The sequence below is a fragment of the Melospiza melodia genome, chromosome 5 (assembly GCF_035770615.1).
Source record: "Melospiza melodia melodia isolate bMelMel2 chromosome 5, bMelMel2.pri, whole genome shotgun sequence".
Classification (NCBI taxonomy): domain Eukaryota; kingdom Metazoa; phylum Chordata; class Aves; order Passeriformes; family Passerellidae; genus Melospiza; species Melospiza melodia.
Genome location: NC_086198.1, coordinates 79,388,792 through 79,410,819, shown reverse-complemented (window position 1 = coordinate 79,410,819; position 22,028 = coordinate 79,388,792). Strand labels below are relative to the sequence as shown.

The 22,028-nt window shown below is 39.8% G+C and overlaps 1 protein-coding gene across 2 annotated transcripts in view; it reads left to right on the top strand.

Annotated features, from left to right (window-relative positions):
• Positions 1-13,539, top strand: part of WFS1 (wolframin ER transmembrane glycoprotein) — a 33,195-nt gene extending 19,656 nt beyond the window's left edge. For both annotated transcript variants that reach the window (XM_063157595.1, XM_063157596.1), the window contains exons 4-8: positions 3,009-3,153; positions 3,980-4,150; positions 4,721-4,801; positions 9,059-9,204; positions 10,878-13,539. In XM_063157595.1, coding sequence (XP_063013665.1) covers positions 3,009-3,153; positions 3,980-4,150; positions 4,721-4,801; positions 9,059-9,204; positions 10,878-12,686 — 2,352 coding nt within the window. In that variant the 3' untranslated portion in view covers positions 12,687-13,539. The remainder of the gene's footprint in view (positions 1-3,008; positions 3,154-3,979; positions 4,151-4,720; positions 4,802-9,058; positions 9,205-10,877) is intronic.
• Positions 13,540-22,028: the final 8,489 nt, after the last annotated feature.

Below are 22,028 nucleotides of genomic sequence, written 5' to 3'. Positions count from 1 at the left end.
TGACCTTGGAGTTGTAACCTGAGATAGTAACAAATTCCTTACTTTGAAACAGCTGGTGGCTTTGTGGAGGATGAAACATTATCCTTGAGGGAACCATTGCTGTAAAATCCATTTTTTGGCTCTATTCCTCCACATGTAAGAAAGCAAAGTCCATAATATTCTTTCAGGCTATAATTTTCAGTTGAGTAAGAATACTCAGAAATACTTACATAATCTAAGTCTGTGATGCATACATATGTATATATAAATGATGGGGGTTTTCTCCTTCACTATTAATTTCACTTTCATTCTCTTCCTTTATCTCTATAACTGTGTACATTTTCTACTCCCACAGAATAATAGGGTTCTTACCATAAAAAGATACAGCATACAATTTTTCTTCAGTGTGCACTCAGGATGAATTGACTGCCTGAAATGGAGCCTAAAATACAGTAATTTCTTTTTTTTTTATGCAGTCACATTTCTTGTTACTTGTGGAGAGAGAAATAGCTTTTTGTTTTTAAAACCCAAAAAGCAATTTATTTCTTCTCTATGTTGAATACATTCCTTTAGAATCAATTAGAAAAATGTATTTTAATTTCTCACATTTGTAGGAGCATGAATGAGATGCTGAGATGCCACTTTTGTGCTGTTTGTTAACCACTACAAATTCAAACACAAGAAATCAGCTGGTTCAATGGCTTGTAGTTATTTTATTATTCTGTGTTTATTCAAAAATAATTCTGCAATGCCTGTGGAAATAAATGCACTCTGAGTGGCTGTCAACATGAATTACTGTAACTATATATATATATATTTAAATTGAGAAGTAACTGTATGGCAGTTGCATAAATGAAACACCCACAGCAGGAATTCTGTAATGGAGAAAAGGCAGTTCTGTGTCTTTAACCAGAGGATGTCTGCAAGGGGACATCTTGCTTGAGATGACCACCTCACTTAGCAAAGCCAGAGATGGGAGCAACCTTTAGACAAGTACAGTGCGAGTGTCTGTGTTAAGCTGTTACCAAGCATGACTTTATTTCACACTCTCAGCTCATGAAAAAGAGAGAACCCCAGACTACTTAAATGACAGATTTGAGGTTAACACTGTTTCCCATCCATTCTTTCTCCTTTGACTGCTACAGGCCAGAGCTTTGCAGCCATTTTCAGGTGGTTTGATGTAGGAGCATTGCTGTTAGAACCACAGACAAGCCAAAAAGCATTTCAGACATAAAACAGGTTATGCTATCATTTTGCTTGTGCTATGTGCCTTCTGTGCTATGACTAGTCACACAAAATGTTAGTTGATATTGCAATACATCTTTCTGTATATAAAAGGTCCTTAGAAACTTAAGAGCTGTGTGATTAAGTGTTGCTACTCTTGAGGTTTTGCTCAAAATCTCAATGGCTATAAATATAAACCTGCTTAAGAGAGAGCTGTTCTTGTCAGATGGATGTTATTTGCCATGTAACTTGTTCAACCAGTTCCTTTCTGAAATAAATAGCTGTAGGTACATCTGCAGTTGAATGACAGATTGCCATGCAATTGCTGAAAGATTTTTTTTTTTTTTTGTCTCGTACACACTTGGTGTGCACCTCCCATTGAACTCAGGCATGACTTTGTAATCAATGTTTGGATTATCTAGTCCAATTTTCTCCTTATTTCTGTATAGTTTTGGATAGCTTCACTGTATGTGCTATGGATTTAATGTCTACCCAATAACTCTCTGTGTGGAAGTTGTTGAAACACTCACTGAAGTGTATGAAACCAGTTAAATGGCTGGAGAAATAAACTTTAGTGGAAGAAGAAAGACCTTTCTGTCTTATATGATATTATATATAGTGTATGTGTGTATATATTTATGTATATATATATATACACACATCTTTTTATATATATATACTTTATATATATATATATATATAATTATTATATCTATTATATCACCGCATTTAATCTACATAAGGGTAACGTGATTTATTAATCTTTCAACAGTATTTCTTTAGTCACCTTTAGTGGCTGTAACAAATGCTGCAGTAACAAATGAAAGTTTCAGAGAACCTTTCAAACAGGGTTTTTTGTTCCAGCAGATAATATTGTGGATTTTAAAAGCTATTAAGGTATTGCATTAATTGCTTCTAGAATGTAGCTGAATGAAGTAACATTACAGAGAGAGGGGGGAGTGCAGTGAGCCAAGCAAAAACATTTTCCACATTCTTGAGGTATGCAGATAAAATGTCCAGTAGTTCTGGTAATTTTCTGCCATTTCACTTCTTAAGGCCTTGTCTTGTGATAAGCAGAAGTGTTTCATACTGTTGCATAAATATATTTACTAGTACATTTTCATATATTTTAATTTTTAGAAGGAAGAAAAAGGGTGGTGGTTTTTTCTTACCTGTAAAACAGTAATATAGACACCTGCTTGGTAATTTCTGTAATCTTGAATAGGAGAAATTGTATAAGCTTTTTCACTGAATTTGTTTGATACTTAAGCAGTATTAGTTTTATTTCATTCACCAAATAATCATGACTTTGCTTTGATCTTTAGTGACTGAACTGGAGTGAGTCAGGGATTGCCCTTCTTGAAGCCTGCTTCCATGCCAAGGCCTTGTCAATAGCTTCATCTGAATTTCTGATTATATTTCACTTACTTACTCTGTCTCTAAAAGGAAACTAGCAGTATTGTCTGGTCACTGTTGTAGGAGGAAAAGAATTCAAGAAAACTTTAAACACTCTGAGCTTCACTTGATTCTGCCAGATGCCTGAACACCAACAGCAACTGATTCACTGACCTGGCCAAATGTGTTGCAATTCCTTCTTGCTTCCAGTTCTTCCAGATCTTTCCAATCAGAAGATCAGCTTACAACTATGTTCTTTAGTGCTAGGAGCAAATGTTTTGACCTTTTGTTCAGAGAGAATTTATCTTAGCTGAGTTCTAGGGGGTGAGAAGGAAGAAGGGAGAAAGACATAAAGACAAAGTAGAGTATATTTCAGTAATTGAAGCAATTTTGTTTCCTATTTATTATAGGTGGGGAAGCACTTCCTGAAATTAGCAGAAGAGGAGGATGAAGAACTCAACAATTGTAGTGCAGTTGACTGGTTCATCCTTGCTGCTAAGCAAGGTCGAAGAGAAGCTGTCAAACTCTTGCGTAGATGCCTGGAAGACAGAAGAGGTATGGGCTCTTTGAGGCTCCCTGCTTGCACTTCCCACATTATCTGAAACAATATTGTACTCCTTTTAACTCTGAAAAGAGTGGTTAAGGTATGATGGAAATTATCATGGCAAAATGGCGTGAGTAGTTGCTAACAGACTTTTCCAACAGGTAATTTAAAAACCACTAATTATCAATACGCTTATTAAAGCATTTTTGTTAGTTATTTGCTTGAATTTCTTCATGAAATCTGTGCATGTTCTTCTCGTCCTAACCTTTCATGGAAGCTTCTTTTCTTTGACTCTGAAGAGCATATGTAACCACACACCAGCTACATATCTGCTGTTGTTTCATTCTTTTACCCCCCTCCAACCTCTCTTCTAATTGGTCTTGTTCACTGTCTTCTCCCACTTTAAGATTCTCATCTTCCTTCATGTTACTTCTCATGCTTGGAATGGTCTCTTCTGGTCCACCAACTATCTGAACTCTTATGAGGGGGGAAAAACCCCAACAAAGCAAAAAAGAAAACCAACTTTTATTCAGTTCTTGGTGCCCTTGCATGTCACCCATGCCTGTCTGCACTACCTTTTGCCTGATCCACTGTACTTCAAAAGTTGAAGCAAGACATAGTATAATGCATGTCTTGTACATCTTTGAAGTACAGTTTAAACCTAGATTTTGATAAGCAATGGACACAGAAGGACATTTGAGTAATTTACTTGGTGGTCACAATGTGACTGAAACTTGAGAAGTTTCAGACTAAACTGCGAAAAATAAATTGTGAGAAAATCTATCATTTCTGCATGGGTGTGGGATGAGTGTGTAATGTATTTTTTCTTTTCTTGAGGCATAACTTCTGAGAATGAGGAAGAAGTGAAAAAGTTAGCATCTGAGACTGACTTGGAGAGGGCTGTTCGAAAAGCTGCCTTGGTCATGTATTGGAAATTAAATCCAAAAAAGAAGAAGCAATTAGCTGTTTCTGAGCTGCTGGAAAATGTTGGGCAAGTTGACAATGAAGGTTTGTTCATGAATTGAATTATGGTATTGGTAAAATACAAACTTATAGGCACAGTACAGCTTGAAACCTAAAGGGCTTTATGAACAATCAGGAATGAGATAATAGTAAATGTACAATCTACTTAAGATAATGTAACTCTCTCAAAGACTAATTCTCTTTTAATAACTGTACTCTCTGGACCAACACTTGCTGTAGGTTGTGGGTCATTGAGCACTTGTTCAATTGATCATATATTTAAAATATATTTATTTATCACTCATTGTCTTTGGAAAATAGATATTTTATGGCTCTGCTCTATTTGATTTTTTTTTCTCTAACAGTCATCTTGATGATACCTCACTAGATGTTTCAATTTACAGATTCAGTCTTCAAGACATTCTGCCACTACAGCACTAAATGTTATCTGTGGCAGTTCTGTTTCTTTTTCTAGTACAGTAACGGGAATATAGAAAACTAGCCACTTGTTATCTGTTTCTCTGTAAGTTTGTCTTTTCCTTACTTTGTGGAAATATCATTCCCCAGATGTTTGATCACTTTAATTGACTCCTTTGACTTCTGTTATTGAAACAGATGGTGAGAAGCACCCTGGCCCAGTCCCAAAGTCCGTGCAGAAGCAGAGAAGGATGCTGGAGCGATTGGTGAACAGTGAATGTGAGTGCATGCTGCTGCTTTCAGTCTTGGCCAGGGATTTTAGTTTCTAGTTTGCTTTGGTAAACAATTTTGTGTTGCCAGAGTAAGAATGTATAGAAGGTTTGGATTGCTGATAGTGTCAGTTTATTCTGTGTGGAAAACAAATAACTGATCTGCATGTGAACTCACAGAAGACATCATCATTGCAGTCAACTACTAAAGGCAGTTTGCCTGTCATTTGTTATATTCATGTTCTTGCCCTTTCAGCACTCAAAATGCTATTCAGCAAAGAAAATTCTCACCTTCAATATTTTTTTACTTTTGTTCTAAATGCAGTAGTGTTTCTGATTACAGTGAGGGAGTGAATTATGCACCAATTTAGTGCAGACAGATCCTTCATTCTATTTGCCTTGTTTCCGTTTGCTCTTCCCTTGTAATTAATATTTGTCTTTTCATATTTGTTCAATGAATGAATTAGGAAAGATGCACCAAGATACTTCTTTCATTATTTACAGCAGCTTAGTTCATGTATTGTGAAGAATTAAACCCCTTAACACACACAGGGTCAGATTTGTAGACCTGAGTCTGTGAGTTTTGTAAGGTTTGATGAGATGGGAATTGGAAATTAAAGTTCTTAGTCTGGCATAGCTGTTTGAAATACTGATGTGCTTTTGGGCTTTTAGGAGGAAAGTGTTATATTAAGAAAATGAATTATCAACAATGCAGCATGTGTAGTTTTTCAAGAATAATATTTAATATAAGGTTCGATTACTCATTGTCAAGAAAACCTCAATTTCTTGAAATGCACTAAGTCTCATGGAATAGGTCCCGTGCAATCTAGATGAATACTTGAAGAGCAGTTTTAAATGTCACACAGCATGTTATTTACTAATACGTCTGTAGTTAAGATTCTGTGGAACAGAAGTGTCATACATGGAATAGGGAGTCAGATCTGGAGCTTTGGAGGTTTAAACTCCTTGAAAGATTAGATTTACATTTCATTAGGTAAATTTGGCTTTTACCTTCAAGGATTGTGTTTGTTACACAGGTGACTTGAAAAATAGCACTCCTAAGAAGAGTAGAGTATTTTAGTTTTCATTAGCTTTCACAGAAGTAAGAGAGCAACAGGAGCATGCGTCTATGTGAGAATAAGGGATTAAGGGATGTGAGAAATAATATTTTGGAAAGCAAGCTTGTGGTCCTGTCAAACCTTCTGTGAGACTATGTCAGCTGTTTTTGTGACTTGGCTGCCACCTCTGGCAAGCTAGAAGTAGTCCTTCAAGGACAAGACTGTTGAATTTCATTGTCCAGTCATTGTATCATAATGCAGATGTATTTGGCTTCATAGGAGCTGTGTTGCATTGGGGTTCTTTCCACCCCTTTAGGCGAATTGGCATGTGCTGCTACAAGTGAGTGCACAGCAAGTAATTTTGTTCTGGATTCTTCAGTAATTCAGAGTTATCAGTAAAGGAACTGGAAAATATAAATTTATTTTTTAAGGCCTAAATTGCAGATAAAATAGCAGGGCAGTAAATGAACCTATATGTAAGTGTAGGCAGAAACTGATGTGAATTGATTCCTTTTCCTAGGATGGATGGGGGAGGCAGGGAAATTTGTCATAATTATAGGTAAAAGTTATGTTAAATTAGGGTATAGTTCAATTATATTGTATTAATTATGTTACCATAATTGTATTATGTTAAGAGTGGGGGGGTAAGTAGAAGGTTCTAGGAGAAGGGTCCAGGGTTTGGCGGAAGGGCGGTCTGGCGGGGCAAGGCGAGGTCGAAGAGGGATTGGATGGAAGATCTGACCAATCATTCGAAGCCCTGCAGAAACGATTGGTCCAGAATGAACGGCGTTAAAGACCAATGAGAAGGCTGGAAATGGACCAATCACCATGCGGATGCAAAAGGGGCCAATCCTGGACTCGAAGGGGGCTCTAAATGGGGGGAGTGCTGTGGGGTCAGGGTTCTTCTTGTTGGAACCTTGTTTTGTGGGGAGAGCCCAGTGCCCTTGGGAATAACGCACTGTTCTGGTTTTGGTTCACTGTGTGGGTGCTTGGGCTTATCCTAGGTACTCTGTTCCGAGCAGCTGTTTTAATAAACGAGAACCTCTTTCTCTAGAGGAAGTTTGGCCTCGTTCGTATTCATAGCAATAACCAAACTGAAAAAATCTATGAATAATAAAGTAGAATCTACAAAATACGCTTCTTATATCAATTTAAAGGACGCTTGGGTGACAAAATACTAGTGACATTTAAAAATGAAAAATTTTCATCAAACAGTTAAATTGGGAGGTAAGATATTACTTCTTCTCTAAAGAGCTTTTGCCTTTTCATGGAGGAACAAGAAAACTATGACTCTTGAGCATTTACTTCTCTGACTCGTTTTCTTCATTTATTTTGCCAGAGGGAGTTTTTTCTTTCAGTGTTAGTATATTGCCAATACTTGGAACGTAATTTTTAAGCCAGATACATGTTTGCAGATAACTGATCTGGGTTGTCCTTAATGGAGGTATAAACAGAAAATTAGAGGTGACATTGTCAATGGGCAGTTGTTGCATGCCTGAGAGGGTGCATGTCATTGCAGTGGATAGGCCATCTATACATAGTAAGTTAATAACTCCTTCCTTCTCAGGATGTCCCGTGATCCTGTAAAAGTGCTGTTAAGGTATTTTTATGAGGTTCTAATGTGTCTGCTTGCTGATTCTACATGAATAAGACTATTTCAGCATTGTGTATTTTTTCCCAGTAAGACATTAAATTTAGATGACCTTTCATAGTAGGCTTAATCTGAAGCCCACCAAAACACCTAAAAAGTCTCACAGATTTCTTGATGCAAGTGAAGTTGCCTTACAGTCTGAATAATAAGAATAGTTAGCAAAAATAAATCTTTTCTTGTTTCTTGGGAGGCATGGCAGATGGTATTTGTGGGACATAAGGGTTCATGCATGGAGGAGGAGAAGTAGTAAAAGCCCAAACTATAGACAGCATCTATATTTTGAGATTAAACCAAAAGATAGACTGTAAGATGATGATTTTCTGTTGAACTCCTTAACATTTCTCTTCCTCTAGTATGTATCTTGAGACAAATACTTTATTTTGCTCTATATCTCCAGTGTTTTCAGTCTTAAATATGGACATATTTATGTGTTGCTTCTATAAATGTAGCATATTTAAATTAAAAATTTTCTGGGCCCAAACACATTAATCCTCTGATTTTTAATTTAATGAAGCAGTTATCTGTTTCTTTAAAATCTCAAACTAGTAAGCAAACCAGCTTTCATATCTTTGCATCAGATAACTAGTTAAATTTATTGCGTAGGAGGTGTGTTACAGATTTTTGTCATTCAGTTATTTCAAGTATACACCAATGTTATTTGCTTTAGTTTATGGGAAAGAAATTGCTGTTATTTATTCTCCTTTACAAACTTGCATCAAGCTTGTCTGTCATAGAAACTAGTTAATTCATGCTAATGTAGAGAACTGGGTGCAAAGAGTTTGAACCAGCATATAAATCATCTTCTGTCCTGCCATTTCCCTGTTTTCAGTAGCAGCCCCATGCCTCCCTTATACTCATTGAAGTGAATAAGGATCTTCCAAGGCAGAGGGATGATTTTTGTCTCTGTGTAAACACAGCAAAATCTGTTTTGTTGCTGGTAGCTGTTTTAGATCACAGTTGATACAGTTTGGAGGAGGCCCGTTGTATAGTCATATAGCACATTAAATTAATACACTTTAGGTAATCCATATTTAGTCTCATAGATGTCATAGTTGTGTATTTCCCATAATTATGTCTGTAACTTCTGAACTCAGAAAAATGACTGCTAAATAAGAAATCAGAAGTCCATGTTTCAGTTGGTGACATGCAGATAATTCATTACTGCTTCTGTACAATCTCTTTGCAATGCAGCTGTTGAATATTTCTCTTCAGCGGATACAATAGTCTTATGATTTAAAACTGTGGCCTAAGCCAGTAGTCTCTTTTCCTGTGGAATCCTCGCAGATAAGCTACATTCACTCACTCTGTTACTCTACTTATCAGTATAATAAACTTATCTGCTGATCTGACAAGATGTTGAGTATTATACATGTTGTTGTCACAAGGAGATTTTTGTTTTCAGCAGAAATCTCAGGATAAGTTGCAATGTAAACCTATGTTGTCAGTAGTTCAGTTTTTGTAGACTAGATTCTGGCAGGAAAGCAAATTAATATTCCAATTCATAATCAATACAGTGTTGTGATAAAATTTACTCCAAATTTTTATTTTATCTTTTTAGCTAAAAAATTTATTGCTTTGGATGACTTTGTTGAAATTACCAAGAAGTACGCAAAGGGAATCATCCCATCCAACCTGATTATGCAGGAAGAGGAAGATGATGAGTTGGCAGGGAAGAGTCCTGAAGAGTTACCCCTACGACTGAAGGTAAAAAGGCAATATGGAACAGCTTATGTTGAATGGCCTCTTAAGCATCACAGACAAAACCAGGAGTGACTTGCACTTCTCTCTCAATGCTGATGTTTAGTCTGTATAGAACACCACAGGAATTGTGGCTGTAATTTCTTTTTGGACTTGACTTCATATATACGTTTCAAGTTTGGTGTATATGAGTCATGTGTTTAAAAGAAAGGAACAACAGTTTTCCCTGTAAAGGGAACAACAGTTTTCCCTGTAAAGGGTCAATCTACCTTTGTTACATCTTCAGTGAGGATTTAAATGTACCTGTCATCACTGCCCTATTTTTATTATAGATGTTGTTATACGCTTCATATCTTTCTAATTTAAACAGGAGCAAGCAGGTGGGAAAAATTATCCATAGCATGAAAAGGTTCTGTTATGATGGAATTCAAGAAAGATGAAACTTGCTGTTAGCTTCTACACTGATGCTTCTCTAGACAGTGAAAGGAGACGGGGAAATAAAGGTGCATGCCTTCAATACAGGCATACAAATTTTAGGCAAGGTAGAGGGTGTGTGGTTGCTGACCTGAGTTTTTACTGTAAGTTTGTTGCCCATTACCATATTGCAGGGGTGGGGAAAAAGGAGTGAATGAGTGAAAGGTGTCTCTTTCCAAGCATTTGCATAGCTAATGAAAAGTCTGAAAGAGATGCTTTTATGAAGAACAGAGATGCCTTCACAAATAAACAAACTTTTGGCCAAATCACTGGGGCATGTGCTGTCCCAGTTCATCACAGTGCCACAGGTATTTGCTGGAACATTCTTGGCTTTTTCCCTTGAACTAATTAATATAAAAATATACAGTCTGAGAAAACATAAAAACTGTCCTTTTATGGGGGAAGGAGGATTGACTGCAGCATCTCATGTCCCTATGCAATATTTGAATGCGTGTTTAAAAAAATCAGGACTTTTTAATTCATCTTTTGTAAAAGTATGGTTGGTTATAGGGAGATTATTCAATCCAGCAGTTTCTCTGTTGTCCAGTGACTGTGTTGAAAATGCCACATAAAATAGGCAGAATTTTAAGACCCTCTACAGATACTGTTGAGGAGTTAAAAGAATCTGTAAATGTGTAGTAATTGAATTTAACATACTGCTGCTGCTTCCAAAACAGGTTTTGACAACTGCATCCCTAGATGCTTGGCAAGGATTCTTTAAAGATAAAACCACAGCTGTAAAGACTTGCTGTATGTCTATGTGAATCACAGGCACTACTTCGTGCAGTGTATCTGCATAGAATGTATGGCATAATCCTTGCAGAATGTGGCAGTTACATGCTTTAAAGTCAAGTAATGACTTAAGATAGTGCAGGGCTGTAGCCATGTAGTTTATCTTCAGTGTGAAGTTAGCAGAGCAGAATATTTGACTAGGAAGCCATTTAATTATATGTGTCAAAGGTAATGAAATACATCTTGCCTGAAATCAAAATTGTCTCTGAGCTTCGCGTGACTGAGTTAATAAAAATCGAGCTAATAATCTCAGACACAGTAATCTTTTTTTATTGGCAACATTGATCTGAAATATAAATCTTTTCATGTTAGCTGAGGTTAGACAATTGGCTGCTACTGCTTCAGCTAGGAGTGTCTGTGATGTAAAGATACAAAACTGCTCGTTAATAAAATGCTTCTTTCTCTTTTTCCAGGTTTTTAAATATCCACTTCATGCCATTATGGAAATTAAAGAATACCTTATAGATATTGCATCAAAGGCAGGAATGCATTGGCTGTCTACCATTGTTCCAACACACCATATCAATGCTCTCATCTTTTTCTTCATCATCAGTAATCTGACAATTGATTTTTTTGCCTTCATTATTCCATTAGTCATATTCTATTTGTCCTTTATTTCTATGGTGATTTGCACACTGAAAGTTTTTCAGGACAGTAAGGCTTGGGAAAACTTCCGTGCTTTGACTGACTTATTGCTTCGTTTTGAACCAAACCTAGATGTTGAGCAAGCTGAGGTGAACTTTGGATGGAATCACTTAGAGCCGTACTTTTATTTTTTACTGTCAGTATTCTTTGTAATTTTTTCCTTCCCCATAGCAAGCAAAGACTGTATACCATGCTCAGAGTTAGCTACTGTCTCAGTTTTCTTCACAGTGACAAGTTACATGAGTTTAAGCACGTGTGCAGAACCTTACACACGAAGGGCATTAATGACTGAGACAGCTGCAGGTTGTTTATCCCTACTGCAGGTATTACCTGGGAATTTTGGCTACTTGAAATTCTTAGGGAAAACCTTCTTTACAGTTCCTGTAGGCCATTTCTTTGTGATCAATGTAAGCATCCCCTGCCTTCTGTTTTTGTACTTGTTCTATCTTTTCTTTAGAATGGCCCAACTACGGAATTTTAAAGGCACCTACTGCTACCTGGTCCCATACCTGGTGTGCTTTATGTGGTGTGAGCTCTCTGTGGTCATTCTGCGGGAGTCCTCTGGCATTGGGCTCGTCCGTGCATCCATTGGTTACTTCCTGTTCCTCTTTGCCCTGCCAGTGCTGGGTGTAGGCATTGCACTGATGTGTCTTGTCCACTTCATTAAGTGGTTTTTGTCTTTGGAGCTCATGAAAATTGTAGTGACCCTGGTTTTGTGTGCTGTTCCTTTGCTGTTTCGATGGTGGACAAAGGTTAACTTCTCCGTAGTTGAAGTGGTGAAATCGCTCACTCGGAGCTCCATTGTGAAACTCATTCTGGTGTGGATTACAGCCGTGGTGCTGTTCTGTTGGTTCTATGTGTATCGGTCTGAAGGCATGAAAGTTTACAACTCCACCCTGACGTGGAATCAGTATGGTTTCCTCTGTGGACCCCGGGCCTGGAAGGAGACCAACATGGCACGTACTCAGATTTTGTGCAGTCACCTGGAAGGACACCGAGTGACGTGGACCGGGCGGTTCAAATATGTGCGCGTGACAGAAATCGACAATAGTGCAGAATCTGCAATAAATATGCTTCCATTTTTTATTGGTGATTGGATGAGATGCTTGTATGGTGAAACCTACCCTCTCTGTGATCCCAAAAATGTTACACTGGAGGAGGAAGAATTGTGTCGTCTGAAGTTTTTGACAAAGCATAAATGCCACATGAAAATGTTTGATCGGTACAAATTTGAAATAACTGTGGGCATGCCTTTCAGTAGCAAAAATGGAAGCAAGCCTATAGAGGAGGATGATATAACCAAAGATATTGTGCTGAAGGCAAGCAATGAGTTTAAAAAGGTGTTGCTGAACTTGAGGCAAGGGAGTATAATTGAATTCAGCACAATTCTGGAGGGTCGTCTTGGCAGTAAATGGCCTGTCTTTGAACTGAAAGCAATCACTTGCTTGAATTGCATGTCTAAACTCTTACCTGCAGGGAGGCATGTGAAAATAGAGCAGGACTGGAGGAGCACAGTGCATCAAGCCATTAAATTTGCTTTTGATTTTTTCTTCTTCCCATTCCTGTCAGCTGCATAATGTGCTCGCACATTGGTTCAGTGGTATTTTCAGCATCCACTGCATTTACACTACCAAAGGTTTGGCTCCTTATGAGAAAAAAAAAGCCCAACAAAAATCTACCTTGCTGTAGCAATGCTCAAACAATGTGCTAATATAGAGCACTGGTTGAGTTTTGCCGGTGTACACACCGTATCCTGACCTTAAACCCTGTATGACTGAAGGAATATATAGTACTTTAATATTGTAAATGAATACAGGGGATCACTGCTGACTAATTGCATGGAAACTGTTTTGTCCAAAATGGATATATTGCCTGTGGTACAACACTAGATGCATTCACTTGCTCAATGTTAAAAGCACTTTACTCTTTTAAGTATTCACAATGTGCCCGTTTGTATTTTCACAGGTATGGTTTAGAATAGGTAACTGACAATAGCTTTTGTTGCATTTATTACTTGTATTTATTTGGTGTTTTCTAGAAAAAGGTGATCTTAGAGTCAGTACCTGGTGGTAATATTTGCGTACAGCAATCACTGTTTCACTATTTGTCCAGAAGATAGTGACCACTGTTTTTTGAAAGGGCACAACATTTCACACCCCAGCAAGGTTTTATGAAGTTCCCAGGCTTCTACTTAGCATTAAATAGTGTGTATGAAATTTGCTATTTGTTCTGATTGGTTACACTAAGATAGAGTCCATGCTGGTGTGTGAAAGGCAAATACCAGGGCTGGTATTGAGATATTGGTACCAGTAATGTACAAGCCACAGCAACTGAAATTATACCTAAAAGTCTCTAGTGGAAATGGAAATAGAATGTTTGTTTAATTACTTGTATTTTGCAAATAAACATGAAGTGCAAACTTGAATTAAATGGGTACAACATTTGTTCATTATGCTTTGACATTGTGACCAGTTGTTTGTGTTGTGCTGATAGCAGCTTGCACTGAAAAGTACCATTTAGAATGTTTAAAATATTCTGATGTGAGATACTTGTAGTTGCACTTGACAGTTTTGAAGTCAACAGTAAAATCTGGTGTGGCAGGTGAAGTTCTTGTAGCTGTGCAGTCTGCACATAGTGCTTCCCCCTGCTTTTGGTGTGACTTTGGACCTTTTCTGGCCACTGTGTATCACAGTATCCCATCACAGATCCATCCTGCCATTTCCCTGACTCCTCCACTGAGCCTGCTTTAGATTCCTTTGTGCCTTTGTGTGCCAGTCATCACCAGGACCAGGGAGAAGGGTTAGCAGTGAGAACCTTATGGGGGCAGTGAGGCAATGGCTGCATGCCAGCTATGAGCACCCTCTTGAGCATTACCCAGGGCTGCAGCTGGGAGGGAGGAACCAAAGGCACCCCCAGATGTGCTGCCCAGTGCCTATGGCAGAAGCCCCCACCATCCAAAGCCCCACAGTCATGCTTCAGCCCATCAGAAATCTGTGAAGTAAAACCAAATCTTCAGGGTGCTTCTAGCTTTGAAAACTTGCCAAGTATCTCTCTTTCCACCTGGGGAAAAACAAAAAGGCATAAGATAGAAAGTACATGCAAGTTTTGGCAGCTTCCCTTACCCAGGCCCATTTTGGCTGGAAATAAGCCAAACTTCAGCCTTTCTCCTTTTTTTTAGAACATCCATAGGCTCTTTTTAGATACCCAGACATTCTTCCTGGCTCTGAAATATAAGCACAAAAGATTTTAAGTTTTTTAACTTTTTCCCTTACTTACATACACAATTGTGAAACTTCTATTCACGTATTTGTCAGGAGGAAAAAAAGGCAACAGTCTTGGGATTCAGAACTAATGTTAAAATTTCTCCTTTTAGCTTTTACCCTTTGTATGGATGTCAACTTAGTGACTTAGTGTGGTGCATTTTGAAGGAGTTGTTACATGTCTTGAAAATGTAAAAGTGACTCAAGTCAGATGTGGAAGTTTTGCAAGAGGAGGGAGAGTACTTGATTTCTTTGTAACGAGTTGATTTTTAAGAGACAAAAGGCTTAATTTTTTAGTTGCCATCTCTATCATAATAACTCTGAAACTTGTATTGCAGCCTTTTTTGTGGAAGTTGTTAGAGGATATTGGCATATAACTGTTACTAAATTTGAAAACTTTGAATTATTTGTTAAAAAGCTCTGGTTCCTCAGAGGGGGAGAGCTCCTTCAAAAATACTCATATCAATATTGGTCAGATTCAGTATGGAATAATTCCCCTTTATGCACTTATATGAAGGGGAAAAAAAGCACCCAAAGCCAAAGTCTGAAATAGCTAGGTCCTAGGAAAAATAATCCATGTGCTCTGTAGTGATGGATTGATGGGGATACTTGAATTTGTCAAGCGCCTCCTTTCAGCACAAGTGGGAAGTTTTGCACAGTAGTACATTGAAGGTCATTTTCCATCTATTTCCAGTTTTTCAGTGCAGCCACAAGGGACAGAGGAAGCAAATTTTACTTCAGGACCTCTAAATAGTGCATTTTAATGCTATTTCTTAAGTGTTTCTCTGTGATGTTTTTAAATTTTTATGGAAAAAGAGGGCACATTAATGACTTTGATGGAGCTTGTCGATCTAGTGTTCAGTGCTCTGAAACCTTTACCAAATAAATCTTTCCTTTCTAAAGTGTATCTTAGCTGACAATCACAAAATTGCTGGAATTTAATAATCAAGGTGTTTTTGCAAAGGGTGCCTCTATTTGCTTTACACCTTGCAAGTAAACAGAGCACAAAATAACTTTGTTCCATTCCTGCTACAGCTCTGTGTTCCAACCCAGTCCATCTTCTAGGCTGGAGAGGCACAGAATCTGGCAGCTGCTCTTAATAATTCAATTATTATTTTCTTACTCAGTTTTCAATATATGATGAATTATAAACAGTTCCAAAGGCAGGTGCTCTTTCTCTAGGCTGGTAATTCAGTCTTTTGAATTAGTATTAATTAATGAAAGAGGAGGAGGATATTACATGGCTATTGACAATTCTAAATTAGGTTCAGCTGTTCTGTAAGTTCAGCTTTAGCATTTAGAATATAAAGAATTTTTTAAAAATATTCATTTGAATTTCATCTTCAATGTAACATGAGAAAGTACTGCTTATTCTCCAAACTGGTACATTCTTCCATAAGCACAGAAAAACAACACAACACATATAGAGATTCTGAATAACTTAAGAGCCCACTCTGTAATGACTAACAGCATCTTGCAGAAGGCAAGAATGCAGAGTTTTTCCTTGTTCTCCCAAAGACAAAAATGGCAGATCTGTAGGAATTAACATGTGGTTTTATTTCTTGGAACGAATGGAATTTTAAGTGCTATACAATAGGTGGTGTTAATGGTAAATTTGTTCCAATTTTTTTGTAACACAGGGTAATAAGAATGTTGCCCAGAGGTGCTGTGGCTGCCCCATCCTTGCAGGTGTTTAAGGCCAGGCTGGGTGAGGCTCTGAGCCATGTGGCCCAGTGGAAGGTGTCCCTGTCCATGGCAGGGGGGCTGGCAGTCCCTTCCATCCCAAACCATTCTGTGTTAGTGCTTTCCTATGTTCTTACACTGAGCTACTCCGTTGCCTTCTGGCTTCTCTGTTTCCACTGGAAAAGGCAAAAGAAATTTCCAGATAGTGAATACCTTTTCAATACTTTTGAAACCCATTGCAGCCTCTCAGGCTAAGGCTCACATCCAGTAACCCCTGAAGGAGGTTGAAAGAAGCTGCACTCCCTCAGCTTCACAGCTGCAATTGTTTGAACAGCAGATGGATATGAAGGAAAACCAACAACTATGCCATTGAGTTAGAAATATACTAATCCATGCAGCAAAAATTAGGTGCAATTTGCTAACTTGTAAGGAGACAACATACCTGCTCCTGGCACCTACATACAAGCGAGTGTTGCATGCAAATAGAATGCCTGGCACCAAATCACAGCCCTGTTTATATGCATTAAGATGGTTCATTTATTTTCATATTATTACTCAAAAGCTTTAATTACCTTTTACTCTAGGAAAAAAAAAATCATTGGGATCCTGCAGTTCCTCTTGTAAATCATAGCCTGATGTAGAAAATATGAGAGTCACCTTCCCCTTAAGGGGAAGTGTTAAGCACTGAAAAAACTTGTGTTTTCGTCCCCTCTAACTAAGCTTGAACTTCAAGTTTTGAAGCAGAACAGGAACATGGAAACACTGCTTATAGCTTTCCTTTAAAAAATACGTGAGTATGCTCTTTAAAAAGTCGGGAAGCCAGTCCTAGGGCATCCAGGAGGTCGTGTCCTCACGCAGGGGCATTGACCTCCAGAGAGAGCACATCTCTGCCTGGAGCCTCGCTCTACTGGTTGCTGTTCAGGGCTTTTTGCTAGAAAATGGCATGTTTGCTAGTTTGGCAGAGGGCAGGTGTCCCCTGGCTGCAGAGGGCAGGTGTCTCCAGGTGGCAGAGCGCAGGTGTCCCCAGCTGGCAGAGGGCAGGTGGCCCCAGCTGGCAGAGCTCACCTGGCTGCAGAGGGCAGCTGTCCCCAGCTGGCAGAGGGCAGCTGTCCCAAGCTGGCAGAGGGCAGGTGTCCCCAGCTGGCAGAGGGCAGCTGTCCCCTGGCTGGCAGAGGGCAGCTGTCCCAAGCTGGCAGAGGGCAGGTGTCCCCTGGCTGGCAGAGGGCAGGTGTCCCCAGCTGGCAGAGGGCAGCTGTCCCAAGCTGGCAGAGGGCAGGTGTCCCTTGGCTGCAGAGGGCAGCTGTCCCCAGCTGGCAGAGGGCAGCTGTCCCCCGCTGGCAGAGCTCGCCTGGCGCTTTGGCTCCCGGGCCATCAGGTGGCACTCCAGGCTCACGCTGCGCTTTGCTCCCTCTGCCGCTGTCTCCAGAGGGCACCGCCAAGGAACAAAAGACTCAGGGCCTGGTTTTACTCCATTTCCAAGAGGAAATGCAGTTAGAAACAAAACCTCTTATGAAAAATAGATAACCATTTGTGAAGCCGATTCCCTGCCAGATCAAGTGAAGTTAAACAAATGCCAAGCAAAGGCATCATTGTGGAGTGTGCCTGCAGTCAGAGACTGTGGAAAGGGAGGGAAAAGATCTGGTTCTCTGTGTGATAAAAAAACTACACAGTGATAAATGAACAGCATATGAAACTTACGAAAAGTGCAGCCTAGCTGATTTGCAGCTTAGCAGGTTCTGAGAATGTTCCTGTCTCTAAGATCTCATAAGCCTGTCAGCATCAATCTGCATTGTCTGCTTCTGTAGTAAAGTCAGTAGTGACAAAACAGTCCTGATGGTGCTGCTGGTGGAAACCCTGTTTTCTTCCTGCATCTTCATGTCTCAGAAGCAAAATAATAATAATCATGGTTTATCAGAGCTTAAACCTTTTTATTAACTCTCTGTTATCTGCACAAGAAGAAACAGAGAAAATCTGTGGCAGAGTTTAATAAAAACCTAGAATTTCCCTTAAATCAACATTGCTTCTACCTAACTGCAACTCTTGCCTGAGATACCCGTGGACATTAGTTAACACAAGGATTTGGGAATGTAGAAAACTTGTGTCAAGATCACATACCAGGTAAAGCCAGTAAGAGAAACTCTGCAATGCTGATTTTTCATCTTTTACAGATCAAATAGATAGATGACAGCAGGTTTCTAGAGGTGTTTTGTTCTATATTTGTAGATGGCGGGATTTTGTGCAATAATAGCAAGTTTGGCAACAGAAAGGGCCCTGCAAATGTTGCTGTTAACCACGGGAGATGGCAGTGCCTGACAGCAGGAGCAGTGTCATGCTAAATTAGAAAGGGCTTGAACCAAGCCCACAGAGCCCATAATATCCCAGGAATCAGTGTTTGTCGATCTCAGCATGGCCTGTCTTTATCTGAAATAATTTAGTCACTTTAAAGAGCAAGCCATTTCAACAAAGCATCTCCTCTGCAGCTCCTCTCCTGCTCCTCCCTCCCTGTTCATCGTGGGTGACAGCAGAGATGTTTCCACGACAACAAGCCATTGCTGTTGCCTCAGGTGACAGACTATAACTTCAATAAACAATCACTGAAAACAGCTTCAAACAATTAATTAGGTAATGGAAATGTTATTTTAATAGGGCTTAGATGCTTTGGAAGTAGTCTACAGACGAAGTTCTGATCAAGAATTTGTCTAGAATCAAAGCCAAAGATGCCATGCGAAGGTCAGGATGGATATCACTGTCTGAATGCTCTAAGAACTATCTTTTTAAAAAATCCTTCAAGATCAAAACATATTCAATGCAGAAGATGCAATGCAAAACAATTCAGAGTGGGTTTTTTTCTTTGCTTTTGGTTTTGTTTCTAAATTTTGTCCAAAGCACATACTGGCAGGGATTTACCAACTTGCTCACTGAAGGCAGTCCATGGCTGACACACTCCCCATATGTGTGCCCTTGCACCAGTGTGACAGACAAATGATGAGCCCAGCAATTGGTTTTGCAATAAATGGATTTTTCAGTTTTCTCTTTACAGAAGATGCTTTCCTACTGTTATAAGTGGATGATTCATAAATCTCTCCTAATACTGCTTCTAGTAACAGTTCAATTGATCTTCAATCATTGTTTAAAAAGTGAATCTCCATGGAGTGCTTCAGTCCTACAGCCTGAAGTTTCTCTAGCCCAGAGCAGCTCTTCTGTCTAAGCTTAGGGGTACACAGTCTTTAAGTGCAGGTGGATACACTGAGTATATGCCTGTGCCTTATATCACAGTCCTCAGTAGCATGGACACTCTTTGGGGCTGGTTGTTGCCCAGGCAGAATTTCTCTTTTTGCTTTTTTTTATGATATTAAGTTTCTCCAGAATGGCACATCTATGAAGCAAGAGCAAGAAAGACAAGGGGTGCCACCTTTCCTATCCCTCCTAAGGTGACTTTATGATGCTCATATCCCCATTTGTCTGTTTAGCCCAGAAATAAATTTTACACCTAGAAGATTAGTTATAAGAGTGAAGGAGGGGAAGAAGCAGTTTGTGGGCTGTGCAAAGACCTGCCTATGCAGTGCTGGATGTGCTCCTACTGCCCTCAGAGGCTGCTTATGGATTGTGCTTATGGATTGAGTCCTACCTTTCTGCACAAAACATTTTCAGTCTGTGGATGAGGGACTCTGCACCACCCCTGCTGTGTGTTCCTCTCAGGCAGCTCCCTTTGGAGGGATTAACAACAGTCCTTGGACCTCCCTTGCAGGGCAGTGGGTTCACCCCTGTGTGCCATCACACAGCTGGGATCCAGCCATTGAGAACAATGTAGAATGGAACAGAATGTGCACTAAATACTGGCAAGAAAGTTTATGAGGCAGAAAATGGTGAATTTTTTAAACTAGCTTTTGCAGATGCCCTGTTGTTTTTGTTATGTTTGTCAGGTCAAGGATGAAATCCAGGTTTGCTGCAGGCATGGTAAGGAAGCCTTGAAACAGCTCTTACACGGGGTGTCCACATAAAGCAGAGAGGCCTGACTCCAGTTGCACAAACCCTTGGAAGAAAAGAACAGAGGGAAATGTGTATCTGAGGGCTGATAACTAAGGTACTACCCAGGAAGGGAAAAGACTGGGATTCTAAGCTGTACAAATCAGGGTATAGCTCCTGCATCACAGCATCTCTTGTGAAGTGATCACAACCCTATGCTTGTTTCACTCTGAGTTTTCATTGTGGGACTCCTTTATTTCCCCTTGGAAGATTTTGAAGATCTTGCTTTGGTCCTATGGGCATAAGAGCAATATACAAAACCTCAGGGTTTCTCTGCAAAAAGATGCCTTTCCTCCACTTCTCTTCCTGCAGGAGAGCAAAGGATGTGGGTGTGGGCCATGACAGCACGCTCCTATTTGTGCAGGGAAGGGAGAAGGATCACCCAGGTGCCTTTGGCAGGTGCATGTGCATAGGGCAGTTTTGTCCCTCATGGGGAGCCACTGCACAGGCTTTGTGTCTCGTGCACAGCAGCTGCCTCTTTGTGGTGGATTTTATAATTGAAGGTTTAAACAGTTAAACTGCTTTCTTAATGCATTTGTGGTTGCTAAGATACAACCTCTTCAATTCTGTAGATCTTCCACTTGAAATAGAGCTCACTGGCAAATGGGCCTTTCCCCTCTGACAGCCCAGGAGAGGGGGAGCTGACAGGGCACTTCCCCTTGGGCCAGTGAGGAGCTGCTCCTGCAGCTGCCTGAGCAGGCTGGGCTTGGTCCACTGGTGAGAATAACTGGTGGGTTTTACTGACTTCTGGCCACTGTATGGGGCTGAAGGAGAAGGCAGAAGGGGGGATGTGGGGAGCCACAGGATGTGGTAGAAGGAAAAGTACAGAGAGAACAGGCAGCACAACAGGCTAGGAGAGTGTGCGGGGTAAGACCGGGGACTGACTCTGTAGAGGAAGCAAGGGAAATCTTTCTTTCCCCTTCTTTAGATAGCCTCAGGCTTCAATTGTCCTTCACAAGCAGGAATCATCTTCTCTGCTCTTTGATAATGAAGAGTGGATCTCAGGAGAATCTGGTTTTGGGACGGGTTTGACAAGACCTTGGGGATAAATTGTGCAGCGAGAGATTTCTTGCAGTTCTAGAAAGAGATTAGGAGATACAGATTTAAAAGCAGCACTTGACTCCTCAAAATTCATTAGCACTATTATAATAGCAGCTCAAAATAGCAAAATATTTTAAAAGGAAGCCTTAAAAAATATGTGGAGGAAGGTGGTATAAAATAGTGCAGCTTATCTCTCATTTCATGCTAAAGTAAGTCTTTACCTGAGAGGGTTGCAGAGAATACTTTGAACATGTTGACAGAGCTCAATTGATGCAGCAACATCTCTCTGGATTTGCAGATCAATAGCTGTGAGAAACAGAGAGTGCAGCTGTTCATCCTGGAAAGGTGTTAGCAGAGATGTCAGAGGATGATAATTGAACCAGCAATGTTTTCCTCCCCACCTCTTCCACAAGGCAGTCCAAGACGTGCATAAATTTTCTGTGAACATTACCTTCTGTATTGCAAATAGATCACAATGGTGGGATCTTTCCTATCTGTGGGAAACCTCTGCTTCTTTCTGCACCTTCACACTCAAGTGAGGACCAGCATGGTCCAGAGCACCATGCAGAGCTGCTGGAGGTGTTCAAGCCTCACCAAAGGGAAATGAAACCAAGAACCTGCCAGAGCTGGGGTGTCAGCAGAAGTTTTTGATAGTGGGGCATCACTCTGGTGTCTTGCTTGGGCAGCATTTATATTACAGGTATAGAATGAAGGAATATCAACCTGTTTTCTCCCAATCTGACACCCAAATACCAATTTCAGTTACTTATTTTTTTTAAATAATGTGATTTCTCCCCTGCCCCAAAATTGTTTCTCCTCTTTGGCAAATGACGATGAAGCCAAAGAAGGTGGTGATGAGGTTTCTGGAGTTCTCTGAGCTAAGTACTCTTCTCCTTGAAAGACAGACAC